Raw genomic sequence first — 19,291 nt, forward strand, 5'->3', positions numbered from 1 at the left:
ACACTGAGCATGGAGCTCGACACAGGGCTTGATCTCACAGCCCTGAGATCATGACCTGAGCTGAAATCAAGAGTGAGATGCTTAACCAACTGTGCGACCCAGGTGTCTCTGCCAAAGTTTTTAAAATCATAAACATCATAAAGTACTTCTTTACCCTCATGTTTACATACTTGTGTAATTTTTATTCATTAGGATAAAATCTAAACAAATTGCTGGGTAAAAGTGTATCATTTAAATTTTTGATACATATTGCCAAATTTGATACATACTGTCTTCTAGAAAGTTGTACCAATTTTCACTCCTGTCAAGAATGAACAAGAATGCCCCTTTGCTCATATTCTTTTTTTTTTTAAAGATTTATTTATTTGAGAGAGTGAGAATGAGAGAGAGAGTACATGAGAGGGGGGAGGGTTAGAGGGAGAAGCAGGCTCCTCGCTGAGCAGGGAGCCCGATGCGGGACTCGATCCCAGGACTCCAGGATCATGACCTGAGCCGAAGGCAGTTGCTTAACCAACTGAGCCACCCAGGCGCCCCACTTTGTTCATATTCTTGTCAATTACTTTAATATTTGCCAACCTGGGAGGATACAATTAATGCAAATAAAATAATAAACACATATATTTATTACCATTTATAGTTTCAAATAGGGGATACCTTTAATTTTTTAAGTTACCCCTTTTCAGAGCACGTATTTTCCTGGATTTGAATAAAGAGTCTTCAGTTTGCATCCCCATTCCAATATTGGTGTGGCTCCAGATAAGAGTCAGTTTTTTTAATATCATTTTTGCTGATCTTATAGTAACAGAACCCAGCTCAGTAGGCATTTAAAGCATAAATGATGAATGCATCTACCACACTATTAGACACCTCAATGTTAACTGAATCTCAATCTCCCACAAGTAAGCTCTTTCTACCTGCTTACCCTCCATTGCAATCAATGTTGCTCTATAGGAAATATTAGAATTAAGGAGTCCATAAAAGACTTTGGAAATATTCCCTTGCTATTTATAGAGATAACCACAAAGTTTTCAGTGAGACAGATGACATCAAGAAGAAGGCTCTGAAGTGAAGATTGGTAGGCAATGTAGATCTTTGGAGCAAAAATGTTTCCCAAGAAAATACTTGCATGTCAAGTTCAATAGACCATCAAATATATGTAAGTAATTTGACAGAAAGATGGAAACAAAATATCACAAATATCAGTTTATCCCCTATCAAAATGTTGGTTTACCATTGCTTAGAAATGGTTTGGGAATATTTTCCACCATGAAGCAAATTTATAAGCAGTGTACACAATGTCTAATTCCTCTTTCCAAAGATACCTCAGATATTAATATTTGACATTAATAACTTTTTATCCACAAATAGCAGATGGAACCATCTAAGCTAATGAGTGCTGGTAGTATGGATAATAGAAAGATTCACTTTGGGTGCAAGGTAGATGACAGTCTTGATACCTTGATATCAAAGATTTGAGGATGTTTTAAAGGACTATTTGGTTCACACATTTTACAAATACTTATTGGGCCGTATTATGTGCCAGGTACCCTGCTAGTTGTTAAAAGGAGCAGGATATAGCCCCTGCCTTCAAGGAAGTTTCAGTTTTGTGGAGAAGAGAGAAGTCAACAATTACATGATGGGGTGATAGGAAGGCGAGGTACGTGTAGGTGCTCAGAGTCCTTAAAAGAAGTCAGTTGAAGATGCCATCAGTAGCCAAATAAATGTCCTGAAGAAATCACAGGTCAGTGGAAGAATAAGGTCTGTTATGATTGCTACCAGGCACGCCATACTGCCTCGTGCGCACTAACAGAAAAGCAGCAAGCTACCGTGGAGACATCAGCTGTACAACAGGGTAAGGAGAAACCTCTGTGAATCCCTAGAGAGAGCTGGCGAAGAAGCCAGAGTCTAAGTCCAGATAACACCCTGAGAGAGCTCAGTGAGGCTGGTCTCTGAGTGCCACCAGTGAGCTTTAGAATCAAGATTAAAATTCTCCCACGGTAGTTTCCTTTCACCCATTCATTCATTTATTCACTCGAACATAAGCTCCATGAGGGCAGGGGATCTTTGTTCGGTGTGATCTTTACTGTGTCCCCAGCTCCCAGAACAGTGCTTGACACAAACGAAGCTGTTGATAAATATTCATTCAGTGAATGAATCGTTGGATCAGCGAACATATTTAACTCACATCTAAGGACTGTAGACGTGGGTAACTGTTAACAGAGGAGCAGGATAGTGAAAAAAGGTAGAAGACCTGCCAAGGCTTGTGTGCTTACTGAACACTTGTGGAATCAATGAATGACTGTTCACATCAGAGCGTGAACCTACGGGGGCTTCTTTGTACAGTGTGGAGTACGAGAAAGAGTGTGGGCCTTGAAATCAGACAGACGTGCATTCAAATCCCGAATCTTCCAGATCTGGGAGTACCTCAGGCACATTCTTTAACCTCTCTAAGTCAGTCTTCTCACCCCTAAAATGGGATTTGGACCTTCGGGGTGGCTGCGAAGGATAAAGAGGAAAAAACACGGAAAGCTCTGGACCCAGCTCCCTTTGCTCTCACCCATCCCTCCAGCCCCAGAGCCAGTGTTGTGCAGAACTCTGGGAGAGTGCTGGGCCCCCAATCCCTGGATGTCCATCCTGGACCCCCTTTTCTATTTCTTCTCCTCCCTCTCTCTCTCCAGCAAACTTCTCCAAAAAGCCTTCCTTCCCCTCTCAAAAGTGCATAGTAACCTCCTCACCCTTTTACTTTCAGTTCCATTGGTTTGGGGTTCAAATAACAGATGTCGCCAAACTGTTGAGTGGGCTAGTTGCCTTCTCCTCTTTCCTCCGTATCCTAGGAGCCAATACAGTGCCTGGATTCTGGCAGATGCTTAGTAGATGCTACTCATGGTAACCTTCACTTCCTATACTCACCACACCTCAGGTCATAAAAGCTGTTTTACACAGGCTAACGTACCACCCCAAGAAACTACACCATTATGCTGTGAGTCGCAGATCATTATAACAATTCTCAAGAAGTCAATAAAAGTGATAATGCCAGAAATCCCATACCTATTTTCAAAAACAACAAAATATTTTCTCTATGCTTTGGGGCCTTATAAAATGGGACAAAAACCTAACAATAGGATCGGCCTCGGGGATTGCCCACGGTGCATTATAAGGATGAAAATGAGCAAAATTCTTTACTAATTCATGTTTGCTGATCAAAGGGAACACTTGGAGGCTCATCTTGGTTTCTTCGTGTACCTAAGTCTCCACCTCATGAAGCCATGGAAGTGTCCTATTGCCCATAGCGGGATACAAGATTGAATTCCTATCAGTTAACATTTATTAACACACCCACCAGAAGGCAAATCAAGGAAGACTGGACTCAATAGAAGATTGAGTCTCATTTCCAGCCACAGTGACATCTGCTTGCCATATCATTGCTCAGGTTATTGCCAGCTAATATGACTTGCTCTTTAAGATGTCTAAAGTAGTCATACCCTAGCAAGTGACCTCATCAAAAAAGATTATTGATTAACAATATTTCTAGGGGCACCTGGGTGGCTCAGTTGTTAAGCGTCTGCCTTCGGCTCAGGTCATGATCCCAGGGTCCTGCGATTGAGCCCCACATCGGGCTTCCTGCTCGGCGGGAAGCCTTCTTCTCCCTCTCCCACTGCCCCTGCTTGTGTTCCCTCTCTCGCTGTGTCTCTCTGTCAAATAAATAAATAAATAAATAAATAAATAAATAACACGATATTTCTAGAGCTCCTACTCCAATTAAGCAAAATCCTAAGTAATAGGGTAAATATAAAAGAATTTTTAAAAATGATTACTCTCTCAAAAAACATACACCTAGATGGCAAGGTAGAATCTACTGATCGATAACCATTGGAGAACACTCTAAAGCAGTGGTTCTTGAAGAGAGGTCTACACAGCAGCAGCATGAGCAGCAGTAGGAACTTGTCAGAAAGCCAAATTCCTAACCCCAGAACCACTGCATCAGAAACTGGGTGGGGTCCACCAATTTGTGTTTTTAACAAGACTTCCACATCATTTGGATGCGCACTAAAATTTGAGAAACACTGCTTTAAGTCAAATAATAAGCACATTCAAATCAACATAATTCCAACAGACTCCAAATGTGCTGAGCCATGGTGGGGGCTTGTGTTAATCACAGTTTTCCTTTATGACCTCTCATTGAAGGTACTGGGAGGTCAGATTCAAAGTGAAAAACAGTTTAACATAAAGTCAATTCTTGATTGTCTTGATTACCTCTTTTGAGTTATTAGTGGCAACTTCACACAATCCCAGGCTAATTTCCCCAATTCAGCCAAAATAATACTTTCAAACTATATTTCTAAGATAAGCTAAATCAGCCTCATAATGGCTTACAATATATAAAGCCAAACATCAAAGACTTTTATGCTTCCTTTCATTAACATGTATAATCAAGAGTTTCCAAACTGGGACAGGTCACAAGAATTGAGATCATACAAAGTCTAGTCCAACCCTTTGCCTCTACTAGTTTTGGCACATGGGCAATTTGGGAGCATCGTCAACACATGCCATGAACATATGGGGAAGACTGCAAGGGGCAGTCAGGGCCCTTGAGGACCAGCCCGAGCATGACCTCTCCCAACTACTTACCTGAGCCTTGATGTGGCCTGCCAATCAAACTAAGGCTCCTTGTGTTTCAACCTCACCATGAGGCCCTTTTTCCCCAGAACTGTAGCTTCATGTTTCTGACCTTGGTCTGTTAACCTGCCCCTGATTCCTGATGACTTCCTTCTTTAATCATTTGTTCTTAAAGCTGGACTCCAATCTGACTATGATTAACCCAACCCTACTAATTCACAAAGAAAGAAAGAAAGAAAGAAAAGGAAAGAAAAAAAGTGTGTGAGCCTATTCCTTTGATGCACAGAAGACTAGAGATCTACCCTTTTATTATAAATGTTCTAGAGAGGGAAATTCCATTAACCCTGTGGAAATGGTTTTCTTGGAATGTTTCCATCCATCATCATAAAGACAGACCTTATCCCCACTTTATTCATCAATGTTTACTAGCTGAATTTTTTATTATGTGGGTTCTTAGAGATAATTTAATTCAACTTCACTTGTAAGGAAACAACAGTTCTGTACAGGCTAACATGCTACGACTTGAAGAGATGGCCCCTACATACTCGGAGTCTGATAGAGTAATGTCTCCTCCCCTCCCCCCGCCCCCGGTCCCCCACCCTGCACCACCCCTTCCCCCTACTCCCCCACCTCTTTGCAAGATATTCATGTCCTAATCACAGAAACTTGTGAATTACTTTACAGGAGAAAAGAGACATTGCAGATGTGATTAAGTTAAGGGTCTTGAGATGCAGAGATTTCCATGGATTATCTGAGTGGGCCCAACGCAATCACAACGATCCTTACTAGAGGCAGGAGGGCCAAAGTAAGAGAAAGAGGTGATGAAGAAAAGGTCAAAGAGAAAAAGAAAGAGAAATCTAGATTCAAAGATGCCACATTGCTGGATTTGAGGATGGAGGAAGAGGCCATGAGGCAAAGAATGCAGGTAGTCTCTAGAAGCTAGAAAAGGCAAGGGAATGAATTCTCCCCTAGAGCCTCCAGAAAGAATGCCAAGGACTTCTGACCTCCAGAACTGTAAAATAATTAACACACACACACACACATATATATGTGTGTGTGTATATATATATATATATATATATATATATATATTTTTTTTTTTTTTTTAGTAACCTCTATACCCAACGTGGGGCTCGAACTCACGACCCTGAGATCAGGAGGCAGATGTTCTACTGAATGAGCCAGTCAGACACCCCAACTTATATTGTTTTAACCCACTAAGTTTGTCATAATTTATTATAGCAACAATATGACATTAATACAGGTAGTTTACAACCCAGTAAGAGAGAGAAGACGGCATAGGCAACTTTGGTACAATTCAGAAAGTGACACGTATATAATAGAAACACAAAAACAATGCTATGGTAATGCTGATGAGGCGAGTACTTCTGGCTCGGGGAAGCTTCCTGGAAGACGCAGTTCTGCTGGGCCTTGACGGCCCGGGTAGGATTTCAACAGGGGAAGACCCAGTAAACAGGAGGAGTAAAGGCACAGAGTTGGCAGGCATAGGATCAAACAAAAAGCTGACATAAGCCCTTGTGACCAGCCATTTTCTCAGAAACAAAATTTACTTGATTAAAATTTCATAAATTCTACTCAGGATTATGAATGTCAAATTCATTCCTAAGTTTGTAAAAAAAATTGTAATAATAGCTAACAACTATATGATATGTGATAAACTATCCTAACAGTTTAAATACAGAAATCCAGATCTTGGGCAAGAATCCCCTCTCCCCTCCCTACAGAGAACATGTCATAGTCAAGAGTGAATCTGGCTCATTTTCAGGCAGGCAGGCTTGACAGGGATGAACAGAAAAAATACTAAGTGTTAATTAAAATAAACAAAAAGGTAATTCCTTAAAAAGGCATCTGTTAACATTTACAAATTAGACAGTTCCTACGACCTTCGAGAGCAAGCTAAACAGAACAATGGGATTTAACTGAACTGAACCTACTTAGCAGACTGGAGGCTCTGAGGGCTCATGCTGCTGATGAAGAAGACAGGAGAATCCAGTCCCTTTTGTGGTAGGTTTTGTTTGTCTGAGGTCAGAGCTCATGATCTTAAGTAATTTTGAACGGCTCTAATTTAGCCTAGGTGTAAGCCTAGGAATTGGGAAGGAAGGAATAGCATTGTCCAGATTATTGATCTGCATCCCCCAAACTCACCATCGATAGTCCTCATAGCATGACTTATGGTGACAATGTTTTCCCAAGATGGTACCTGTACTCAGGTGCCTTAGCAATACTTGCTTTCTTCTTTGTCTTCTGGTGAGATCGATTCTCTTTTGTACGGTTCACATTTGTTCCAGGAGAAATTGCAGGAACAGCTGGTCTCCACTGGCCTGCTCCTGTAAGAATGGCCTGGAGTTTCTGCAGAAGGGTCCATAAATGTACCACAGGCGCTTGGGTCCTGGGATAGAGCGGAATGCTTTGGAGGCCAACTTTCTTGACAAGAAGAACTGGGCCTGCTGCAGGCATCCTCATTTCTCTCACTGCCTGTCTTTCTGTCAAAGCCCAGAAACGTAACCTCAGACTGGCTACATTCAAATGGAACTTTCTGAGTCACTCCATCTTTTCTCAAACCTTTATCATGAGGTGGTGAACAATTATTCTGGTTTTCATCATCTTCCACTGGAATACTTGGTACGTTCTCCAAGAACAGAGGCGAAGGACACCTGAAGGACTTTAGAGACGTGGGAGGATCCTCAGCAAAATATAACCTGGCTTGAGTACTTTCAAGAGTGGTTAGGACCTAGTTAACCAAGAAGCAAAGAAACATTTGCATTAAGCTTCCATAACCTCTCCTTTCACCTTCTTTCTATCTACCTATTAAGGAGTATTCTCTTATTTTCATGAAATAAGTTCAACTATAGAGTTCTGAATGGGAAGGTATTATTAAAGATTAGCTAAACCCTTTCAGTTTCATGAGTAAATTAAAAGACTTAAAGCCAAGTATAAAAGAAACTGCACTGAAGTAAATATCAAGAGACCTGAGTTGAGGCTTAGATTTGCCACCAACTACTGTGTGTCCTGGGCTGAGTCTCCATACATTTTTTACTTCAACCTTAATATGCGGAGTACTGGAAAGGGTCAGGGGACAGGGGACCCAATCTGTAGTTCTCAAATGTCAGAATTACCTACAGGAGCCCTCTTAAAATACAGATCCCTTGGCCCCAACCTAAAGATCGTCACCGACAAAATATGAAGATAAGGGCCCAGGAATCTATATTTTAAAAGCTTGTCACTTGATTTGGATGTGCAGCCCAAAGTGAGAACTGTCGACCAGATTTAAAAGAACATGTAACATCCCTTCGCGCACACATGTAATTTTTAAAACTACATTTAGAGAGCTTTACTATTTACAAAGTGCTTTCACACACATTATCTCATTTAATCTGCACAAACAACACTATTATTCCCATTTTACAGATAATAAAGCTGAGGCTCAGATAAAGGGAATAAATATCACTAGCCAGTAAGGAGCAGATGTGTTGCTTGACCTCAGATCTGGCTCTCAATTCCATGTTTCTTCCACTGTGTATCTCATAGCTCTTTTTGGGCCCAAGATTCCAGGTCACAAAGCTCTTACTGGTGGTGCCACGCCTAAAATATAGCTCTCCTGACTCCCAGGCCAGGGCTCCTTACATTCTGATTATGTTGACCTCTTGTTTAAAACCCTTTCATGGCTCTACGATAGACTCAGGATAAAACCCGAAATCCCAGAATGGAATTCACGTCCCTCTGTCACCTGGAACCTTCTATTATTTTAAGCACTCCAGCTTTTCCCTCACCATATTCCACTTCCATGAACTGCCTGCAGTATTAGTGTCATAAAATCCATCACCTCTGAGGTTTGCAGGTATAGATTCTCTCCAACTAAAATGTCCTTCTATCCTTACTGCTGCCTAAATTCACCCTGTTCTTTAGACTATAGCTCAGCCATCACCTCCATCGAGAAGCTTCCTTGACTTGGCTGGTATGTGTTCCCATTTGACCTGGGCTTCCACCTATCATTACACTTATCTCTCCGTACTGAAATGCCATGTTAACTAATCTGACTCTCACTTTGGACTGTGAGTTTGAGGGCAGCAACTATATCTTGATTACTGGTGTACCGCTCAGCACCCAGGACCAAGTCTGGCACATGCAAAGTAAGCACTAGCTAAGTATCTGTTGAACAAATAAGCAAATCAATGCATGGATGATTAAACTGATGAGTAAATTTTAAAAAATCAATAGAGGAAATATGTAATGCATTTTTTAATAGACCAGATCTCTAAATGAGTGTTGAATAAATTCTCTCCAAACTACTCACTTAAGTCTTTTCATTAAAATTACTCATTTAAGTCCCATCCAACAATGCTCTCTCCACCAGAGTACCATATAATGGGACTTGTGACTTGGAAAAGCTATGAGGTTAAAATTCTGTGTTAGGGGCTGGATTTGCCCCATTGATAAAGAATTCACTTAGACACAATTTATCCAATTTAGATTTTCCATGGTTCTGTGGGCTTGGTTTTGAATAAAACCATGTGTACGCACTTCATCCATTGACGGTCTTAACTTTGCCCGCGTGGTAGCACACTGGCCTGCCAACGAGAAGAGCTTGGCAGAGAAATTCCGAGGACAGGGATGCACTTTCTTATCTAGAAATGAAAGACATGAATCGAGGCCTCTCTTCTCCATCAATTCCATAAGGAGATCCCTCTAGGAAGAGAAGAAGACAACTTTATCTTTCAGAACTCTACCCCAAAAATGACCGAGAGACAGGAACAGAGATGAAGACAATTCTCACCAGCTGGATATGCTTCGGATCATCTAACACCACTTTACAACCTGTCAGAACTTCCATTATTACCTATAGGGAATATATAGAAAGTCAGCTACATATGCTAAATATATACATACAATTAGTTGCAGCGATTAACCTTGACAATAGGTAACGTTCATTCTAATTAATGACTATATTTTACTATTCGACTGATTACATAAAATTAGTGTGTAAGAAAATGAGTAACAGGAAATCAATAGGTCTCAAAGTGAAAGCCCTTAAAAAAAATTCTTAGACTTTAGAGCATTCCTGGTGGTAAGCTTTCCTCCTTTGTTGACTGGTACTTGGTACTCACAATTCCAAAGCTATAGACGTCCGTTTTGATGGAAAGTTTGCCCTGTCTGATGTACTCTTCGGGCAGATACCACACATGTTTACTGCTGCTGCTGGTCATACTTATGGTAGAGCTCTGATGTTCCAGGTGGGGCCGGAAGTGTGCCATGCCAAAATCAGTTAGTTTGGGGTGGAACTGATCATCCAAGAGTATGTTTGCACTAAAATTGTAATCAAGGACAAACAAGACAAAAACATAAAGGCATTCCGGTGAAAAACAAAATGACACACTCAATTTCATATCTGGTTAATTCCAAACGCTGACAACACAAAGCCATACATAATTTTCCATGAACTAGAGGGTATCTTCTCATTTTTCTTAAAGTAGAAATACAAGTATTATATAAAGCTCTAAAATGAAAACCTGGGGCGCCTGGGTGGCTCAATCGGTTGAGTGACCGACTCTTGAGTTCAGCTCAGATCGTGATCTCAGGGTCCTGGAGATCAAGCGCCGTCGGGCTCCATGTTCAGCAGGGAGTCTGCTTGGGATTCTCTCTCTCCCTCCACCCCTCCCCCCATTCATGCACATGCTGTCTCTTGCTCTCTCGCTTTCAAATAAATAAATCTCTAAAAAAATAAAATGAAAACCTGACCTAAGAACAGTGGGCTTTTCAAATTTATAGATACATGTAGGGAGTTGGTGGATAAAGCTGATCCTTTGCCAATAGGAGAAACTAAAGTTAAGCAAAGTAGCTTTCCTTGTGCTCTTCTGATACACAATGAGAATTTGAAGTGGGTTTTAATCAGCTAATAATCAAATACCTGTTACGTGCCCAGAGCTGTGCTGTGGAATGTCCAGCCTATCAGCAGAGAGCCACTAACCTGCAATGGGGTGAGGAATCTTTGGTAGCCCTGCCTTAAGGATAAACCTAGTCCATTGTCCCATCTCTACGGACTTTCTATGGAGTAAAGGCAAAAATGTCTTTGGGACTTATTTAAAATATAAATATCTGCAGAGGTAAAGGCTAAGTGCTTAAAGTCAGTTTTAGCTACCTGTCACATAAAAACCTTAACAATCACTTAACATCTTGGCTGACCGGTAAGCATCAGCTTACTTCTACCTTCAAAGGACTGCCATAGCAGGGATGCAAAAGGCTAAGCCCATGCATTTCACATGGCCCCCACCTGGTGTGAGTCCCAGCTCTGTCTTACCCTGGCTCTGTGACTGCGGGTGGCTAACTTCACCCCATACGCCTCAGTGTCGTTTTCCTCACAAGTGAAATGAGGCAAACAACAGAACTCACAGAACTGAATACAAACAGCCTACTTACTACCCGGCATACAATAATGCCCAATAAATGGTAGGGAAGATGAAAATCAGTAACGAATCACAAGAGAGCAGATGGATATTGACAAAAGAGGTGGGTGGGCCAAGAGAAAGTAATCTATTTCTCACTTCTGCTTGGGGGCTCTTCAGAGCTTACCTTTTGTTCCCTGAAACCAAAGCTTCTAATACAAGCCCTGCCCATCCAAAACGCAAGTGGTATATTTGTAGTGCTACACATTGTCATTAAAAGTGGTAACAGTGGGGTGCCTGGGTTGCACAGTCGGTGAAGCGTCCGACTCTTGATTTCAGCTCAAGTTGTGGTCTCAAGGTCGTGAGATCGAGCCCCGCGATGGGCTCCATGCTCAGTGCAGAGTCGGCTCGAGATTCTCTCTCCCTCTCCCTCTGCCCCTCCCGCTCATGTCTCTGTCTCTCTAAAATAAATAAATAAATCTTTAAAAAAAAGTGGTAATAACTATGGGATAAGAACAAGAAATTCTTAATCCTGAACAAATACTGGTTCTTACAAAAGTTCCAGAAGTCCCTTGCTCGCCCTGTACAGGTAGGCTGACAGGCAGAACCTAGTTTCATAGGCCTGAATTGCAGGTGTCCTAATAATCCAGAGTACTCAGAGTCCTAGTTCTGTTTTGAGGATTCAAAGCTGAGACCTTTAAGAATTCTAGCCCGGGGTTGCCTAGGTGACTTAGTCGGTTGGGCGTCTGCCCTCGGCTCAGGTCATGGTCTCCAGGTCCTGGGATTGAGTCCCATGTCAGGCTCTCTGCTCAGTGGGGAGTCTGCCTCTCTCTCTCTCCCTCTGCCCCTCCCCACTGCTTGTTCTCTCTCTCTCTCTCTCTCTCAGAGAGAAATCTTTAAATCCTTAAAAAAAAGAAAAAAAGAAGAAGAAGAAAAAAAAAAAGAATCCTAACCCGGACTTTGTCTAGAACTGAGTTAACAACAGACAGCATGAAGACATTCCTCAGGACCCTTTAAGGATCCAGAAGAACACATTCTAAACTTGATGTCACTCTCTGTCCTTTAAGGGTGGCAGGAGAATTGCAAAATCCAAAGAGCCCACCTCATGTATGAGTCCCAAGGCTCTTACCTGTTGTGTGATCCTTGCAGTTATGAGAACCTCAGAGAGAGCCCAGCCCTCCAGACTTATATCAATAATCACAGTCCTCATTTTTCTCCTGGCCTTGTCTTTTCTCCGTATATTTCAGACCTGGCAGCTCCTAAGGCCAGCCTGGGTCCTGCACATCTAGGGCACTCATCATCCGTCTCATTTGGAAAACAGCATTGACTATCCTGACAAACCTCTGAAGATGTTGAGTCCACTAGAACCAGATCCTACCTTCTCTCCAGCTCCAGATAAGAACAGACATTTAGTTCAAAATTACTTCTTCCATAGGTATGTGTACACTTCAAGGGCTCCAGTCAAGGAGGAGCCTCCTGGAGATCCCTGGATCATTTCGGAGCGCCGGGGTATTTAATGCAGGAGTTTGCCACGTGTGCGGGGAGGTGAGATGGGTAGAGAGGTTCATTAACGCCCATTAGCAGGACCCCACCTTCTGCCCCTCCAGCTTCTGCTGCACTGACAGCCTAGCTCTCTTCTACACACACCCCCTCCCCCTGCATGCACACACTGAATTTCAGCACAGAGGGACAGAAAGACTCTGAATGCGCGTCTCAGTGTCAAACATCTCGCCCTCTTCTTCCTCAACTCTGGCTCTAAAGAAGGTATAAAATCATAACGTAAAATGCTAGACCCATGAGGATGCAAAAGCCGAATTTGTAAAACACTTAGAATTCCTGAAGAATAAGTCTTTTCTAAGCACAAAAGCAAAAAAAAAAAAAACAAAAAACAGCCTCAAAACCAAAACCATTATCTAATCCCTGTATTTGCCCCTCCGCAAAGCTAGTAGGAAGCTTTCAGCAACTGTTGACTCATGCTCTTGACAGACTTAGGGGGAGCGGGTAACCACAATGTGTGACACAGTAACACATACAGAGGGCTTCGGGCCAGTGAGGGGCTGTCAGTCAGAATGTGAAACCGCTCTAGGGTGCTGCATTTACACTTTAATGGTGATATTTGGTGAAAAGACCAGCAGACTTTTTAGTGCATAACACGAATTTTGAGTGTAGTGATTTACTCCGTTCTAAAGAAAAGTCAACAGGAGCTGAGGAAGAAGAATGTTCTGTTTTAAGAAAGTAGGAACTGCAAAATCCCTTCAACAATGAGGTCTACCCTAATTCTTTCCCTTACTGCAGCCTTAAATAGAACATTCATGCCGTGCCTTCAACTATCATGCAGGTCAATGGAATATGTTTATCCTATGGGGCTAAGAACAGACTAATGAAATAAAGACAATATAAACTAACCGCAATCACATAACAGTATAATTGAACAAAAGGGGTAGCTTGCTAGCTATCATGCTTACCAAAGAGATAGATAAGACACATGTAATGGTCCATTCAATTCAATTTAGTGTCTCCACAACCTATTTCTGCTATTCTTTCCCACAATGCTCCTTACTGTAACACAGACCATCGCCTCTCTAGATGATTCTTCTAGTACAGGATCAGTGGTGGTACACTGAGAAGGGGCAAATCCTACACAAGGTGGTCAGTTTGTGTCCTGACTCTGGGGAGTAACATACTTCATCTTTCTATTGCCAGGGGTCTCCACGACAATTCTTTTTGAGGGACTTGAACCTCCCAAAGGCTACAATAATTGCTTTCCTTGCACGTCAGTTTTTCTCCTGATTTAGTTGAAGCCCTTGGGCCTAAAATATAAATACAAAGCATGATGATGCATCTAGATTATAATGCAGAATTTGAATGGAAGTACAAATACACACTTGACATGTAAGCACAGGACTGGTTTTTAAAAAGACATATTTGTAAAGGATTTGAGGGGGGAGTTATTGGTACAAAGTAGCCCAGTCCCTGAGTGCCTGGCAATTCTCCGGAAAAGTCTGGACTTCGACAAATTGGTCCCAGAGATAAAATCGACCCACCGGCCTCTTGGTGACAGCCTGAGGCAACAGGACATCTTGCTGTCACTGCTGTTACAACACCGAGACACCCCTCACCAGATGAGGCTGATCCAACTTCTCAGGGAAGCTACAGGTTACTGGAAAAGGGCATACACCCCCCCCCCACTTCAGCATGCCAAGCATCTGATGCAGCTGAAGCCCTTTCTTCCCCCTTCAATTGTATGACCTTCTCTTTCTTTTCCATTGAACCCAGTTCTAAAGGTTGTTATTGCTTTACTGATGATTTATGAGTCCTAGAGTCTCTGTGTAAAGGTCCAGCCAATTAGGCATATTCATGCGTTAAATGTGAAATTTCGTCTCTAACCAAACTAGCGCAACTTCCCTAAGGCTGAGTTTCCTCATGGGTAAAAAGATCGGGGAAGGCTTACCTCTCAGGGTTGTTACAAGGATTAAATGAGAAAATGTATTCAGAGCGCCTGCTACACAGGGAGGGCCCTGAAATATACTCCGAAAGACATAGGCTGGCCTTTGTTCATCCTACACCCACCTTAAAATCCCAAGAAACTTGGGGATTTCTAGAAGTTCAAGGCACCAGTCTGAAATAACAAAGGTACAGGGGGTTGCATGATGACCCTGGAGATCTGGGGATCCTTGGGTTAATTAGTTTCAGGGTGTCTGTTGAGTTTCAAAATAGTTCCAGAGAAGTTCTGGAAGAACCTGACTAATGTAACATTTCCAGATACTCTAAGATCATGGAGAGAAAAGAAGAATCATTTGGCATACATGTGTGCATGTATGTACACATGTGTATAAATAAATGGGTGCTGAGGTTTAGAGACAGTGATGGCAAACAAAATTTACAAGGACAATTTAAATTTATGTACTATTTAATTGTGCTGGCATCCCTTAGAAAAAATAAACTTATCTGGAAATTTTAGAAGAAGGGAGACACTCGGGGAAAATAGAAAAATTGGAGGAAAAAGAATTGTTTATATCTAAAATGTTTCTGAAAAACAAAAGTACATTTTTTAGGGGGGAGATTCATTAATTAAACAATCAACCCATCAAACAAACATACTTTGCATTCCCTGTAGGTTTTGCATCCCTACTAAACACTGAGCTGAGCAAGGTCCTTGACACACACATCAGGTCTGGGGGGTAAATGCAGGCGGAGCTTGGGTCCTCAGGCAAGGGTGTCACGGTTGTAGGAAGGGGCCAATCTATGACTTCTTAGCTTCCCTCCCAGCCACTCAGTCCCTCACAAAGGAAATTCTCCACGCATTTACTACCACCGTACATCTCTGATCAATCTCTTTTTTAAGAATTCGTTTTTAAGCATATGGCTTTTCCCGTCCTTTCTTTCCTAGACCACCTCCCTCGTATGAAAGGCTGTTTCACTTGGCAGGAGACACATGGCAATATGGACTGAGAACATGATCTTATAGGAAACATTAGAAATGTTCACCGAGATTATCTCGGCTTTGGAAACATTAACAGGAATGAATGCCTGGGATGAAAAATGCCGAGGATAAAATGCATTTCAATTTAAAATCGTTCATAAATGTGAAAACAATTAAGCTGGCTAAGGGATGGGATGGAAATAACAAGGTTTACTGCTTTCAGATGCTTTTATGTGATCCTGTAATTCAAAAACATCTTCGTTTCCCAAATAACAGAGACTTTGCCAAGAACAGAGACTTCAACTCTTTATGATTCTTTACTTTAAATCCTTTCCTCCTTAAATTCCACCATCTGGAAGTGAATTTTGCTTTTATAACATTCTCTTTGAAGAGTTGAAATTACTAAGACGTTTTTGGGCTAACTAAACCACTAGACTTCTTGAAAATACCTTTGAAATGTGGGCTTGGCTTCCTCCTTGGGTGTTCCACAGCTGTGTCCTTGACAGTGTCGCCTTAGAAGACTATGTATTCTCACTGCTTGAACAAGACAAAGATTCCCAATGCTGACCTCCAGGTTTATTCTCCCCTCAAAGTCTGCTGCCTACTGCCATTTTCACTAGGAGTTCAATGTCAACATTTCCAAGTTTGCACTCGTGATGGTCCCATCTCCTGCCCAATTTCCCTGTCTCTGCCCATGAAACCAACATGCTCCCAGGAATCCCGGCTAGGAACACTTAAGTGCCTAAAAAGACCATGATTCGGACCCACACAAACATAGAACCCCACCTCCTTCCCCATCTGCAGACATGGGATAGAGAGAGATTACAAACCTCTGTAAATCAGTTTTCTCCTCTGTCATACTGAGATAAGACCAATGATATCCAAACTCAGGGTTGTTGGGAGGAGTAAGTTATTCAGTCAGCTTTTATGTCAGGTCTAAAGTCAGGCTGGCCTTCACCGAGTTCCCTAATCTGTCTGCAGCCTATCAGCTCCCCTGAATGCATTAGCACTTCCCAGTGCAGACTAGCCAGACAGTGCTTAGTACTGTTCGGGGACTTTCTTTATACTGTTCCCCTCACCCGCAAAGTATTCCTCCCTCCCTTATTTTCATTCAAATCCTCTTTGCAGCCCAAGATTCTCTTCCTCCCTGAAGTTTTCACTCTGCTACCCTGAATGGCAGTGGTTCTCCTTCCCCCAAGTTCCCACCGTGCCGCCTGCATGATACTATTTGGCACTTACTCAGAAACCAGCTTATGTTGTTTACATAAGCATAATGTTGAGTCTATAGCAGACACCAAGCAAACAATCGTTGATATAATCGCTTTGTGACTTAAGAGAATTTGAAACCATAAGTGGACCTGAAACCACTCTGCATATGGCAAATAGATGGCCCAAATGCTGCCAAAGCATCTTTCGGGTTCCTTGGCAGACATCACTAATTGAGTTCAGAATGCCTCCACCCCAGGTTCCCTTTCAACATTGCAGGTGGGAAGTCATTACCAATCCATCAACAATGGAATGTGGGATGAAACAGATTTGTCATTGCTGCTCTAGGATCATCACTTCCTTTTCAGATGCGGTAAATGAGCCCACATGGTCGAAATGACTTGTTTTTTGCAAAATACCTTGTAAATGGCAGAGCCAGGACAAAAGCCTAACCCTCCCTTTCCCATTTGCTATTCTTTCAATTTACTACAATTTACTACTACAGTTAACTGAAAGAAACATCTTTTTGTTCAGCTACTCATAAAAGATGAGAAACTGTTGATTACTGAGCAAACAAAATGAAATTTCTCTCTTCTTTCCTTCAGGTATATACAGATAATCGTCGAGGCAAAACAACGGTTGAAGGGTGAATCACAGGAAGACAGATTTTAGCTCAAAAGAAACGAAGTTCCACTCGTTAGAGCTGCACCCAAATGGAGCACTAACAACACACCGTGCAAGGGTCCAAGGACAGGCTGGATGAGACACTTAGAGACAGTCTCCATGACGCGGCAGGAACGACAGCTTACTGCCAAGCCGGGCCCTGGGCTTTACACTCATTACCTCACTGCATCCCCACAACTCTGGGAGGAGGGTCCAGGAGTCACCTGCCCTTTTCTGGACAAGGAGTTTTATTTTATTATAACAGTAGAACATAACCCTTAAATAAAAATTTTAAAAACATGATAGAAAAGTAAAACATAAACCATTAATCAAAAAGCCATAGTCTCTCCATCTACATAAAATCTTATTCATATTTTGGTATGTTTTAATCTTTTTTTTTTTTTAAAGTAGGTGCCATGCCCAGTGCAGAGCCCAACACAGGGCTTGAACTCATGGCCCGAGATCAAGACCTGAGCTGAGAGAAAGAGCCAGTTCCTTAACCGGCTGAGCCACCCAGGCGCCCCTTAATCTTTTTGAAAAATTCATGAATTTGGAGTTCTGCAAGTTATAACTGTATACTGTATCTAGTTCAGTTTGGCTCTTTTCACTTGATCTTACTTTATGCACATTGTTCCATGTTATTTCATACTATTAAAAACATTATTTAGTAATGTCAAGTGATGTATGACAAACTCTCCTGGGATTCATCAGTCTGAGGTCCAAATGCAGAAGAGAAAATAAAGGTAACAATATCTTCCATTTCTTACTCCATCAAAAACAGAGCCCTGACTTAGTCCCAGAAAAGGTCGCTGTTGAACACATTTCGAGATGTCCTTTTTCGAGCCAATTATAAGGGCTGTGCAATAAAATGACATCTCTCCTAGAAGCTGCCTTTCCTTCCAAAGAGTGAGAAAATGTCTATGACACGAACAGAAGAATAGGAATCTCAGACTGTCCTCAAAGCACTAGGCTGTACAAACAGAGACCAAGAATCAGGGAGGCCCAAGTTTAAAGCAAAGTTAAGAGTTCATTTAAAAGAATCGGGAGGGTAATCTGGGTCAGCCAATTCACATTTGGTCAGGACTGCTGGAGGCTGAATGTCATCACCATCAGATGTTCAGTGCCCTGAATGAAATGGGTTGGTCTCATTCCAGTTTCCAGAGAACAGGTGCACACAAAGGAAGGGGGGTGGGTGGGATGTACTGTTATAGTTGGTACTAATTAACATCCTTGCTGGCAGGCTCAGCAGAAGGGTCAAGAGTTCATTGGCAGTAGAAAGGGCTGATTCGCTCTGGAATCACTGATTCCAGGGACACACTGATGAGCTGTGTGAAACCACAATCTCAAAGAAATGCCCACAGCCCCGGAACTCCATACCCTGACACGTGCCCGGGTGGACATAGTCCATAGATAGTTGCGTTTGAGTCCTCAACCCCTTTGGGAAACCCAGAAAGGCAACACTCCTCAGCAGCCCCTTCACCAACTAAAACAATAAAATATGCTGGTAGCACATATCCAGTTTAAACCCTGCCTCTTCCATGAAATTCTCTGTATCTGACCAGATAAGCTTTTGGTCCTCCATATCTGTAATACTGTTGGGCACTCTGTCTAGCAGTGTTACTGAAATTATTTATAGTTGGCCACATCCAGACCCCAAGTACCTGAGATATTAATAGCCTCCTTCTAAGTGTGAGACATCGTAAGAGACTCCAGACCTTTCTGTTCCCACCTCTAGTCCCAGAAATGCCTCAGAATTCCTCGTAAGGGCTTAGCTTATCCTACCCAGGTCCTCCGCCTGGTTAGCATGCACACCCACTACACCCCTGCCCCCCACATTCCTCATCCCTCCCAGGAGACCTTTCCTTCTCCAGTCTTGTCCCTTCCTTTCCAGTCAACCCATTTTTCTCGTTTTCATTATACACTTGGCAACTCTTTAGTTGACTCCCTCCCTTGAACAAATGATTGCCTCTGCTAGGAATAT

At 42.2% G+C, this 19,291-nt stretch overlaps 1 protein-coding gene across 1 annotated transcript in view; it reads right to left on the minus strand.

The window, feature by feature from the left end:
- Positions 1-5,735: 5,735 nt before the first annotated feature.
- IRAK3 (interleukin 1 receptor associated kinase 3) overlaps positions 5,736-19,291 on the minus strand; it is a 48,098-nt gene continuing 34,542 nt past the window's right edge. The window contains exons 9-12 of the mRNA XM_027593049.2: positions 9,744-9,942; positions 9,413-9,475; positions 9,160-9,324; positions 5,736-7,369 (exon numbers count right to left, since the gene is read on the minus strand). Of these exons, the coding sequence (XP_027448850.2) occupies positions 6,854-7,369; positions 9,160-9,324; positions 9,413-9,475; positions 9,744-9,942 (943 nt within the window). The 3' untranslated portion in view covers positions 5,736-6,853. The remainder of the gene's footprint in view (positions 7,370-9,159; positions 9,325-9,412; positions 9,476-9,743; positions 9,943-19,291) is intronic.

Source organism: Zalophus californianus, chromosome 9 (genome assembly GCF_009762305.2).
Source record: "Zalophus californianus isolate mZalCal1 chromosome 9, mZalCal1.pri.v2, whole genome shotgun sequence".
Lineage (NCBI taxonomy): Eukaryota > Metazoa > Chordata > Mammalia > Carnivora > Otariidae > Zalophus > Zalophus californianus.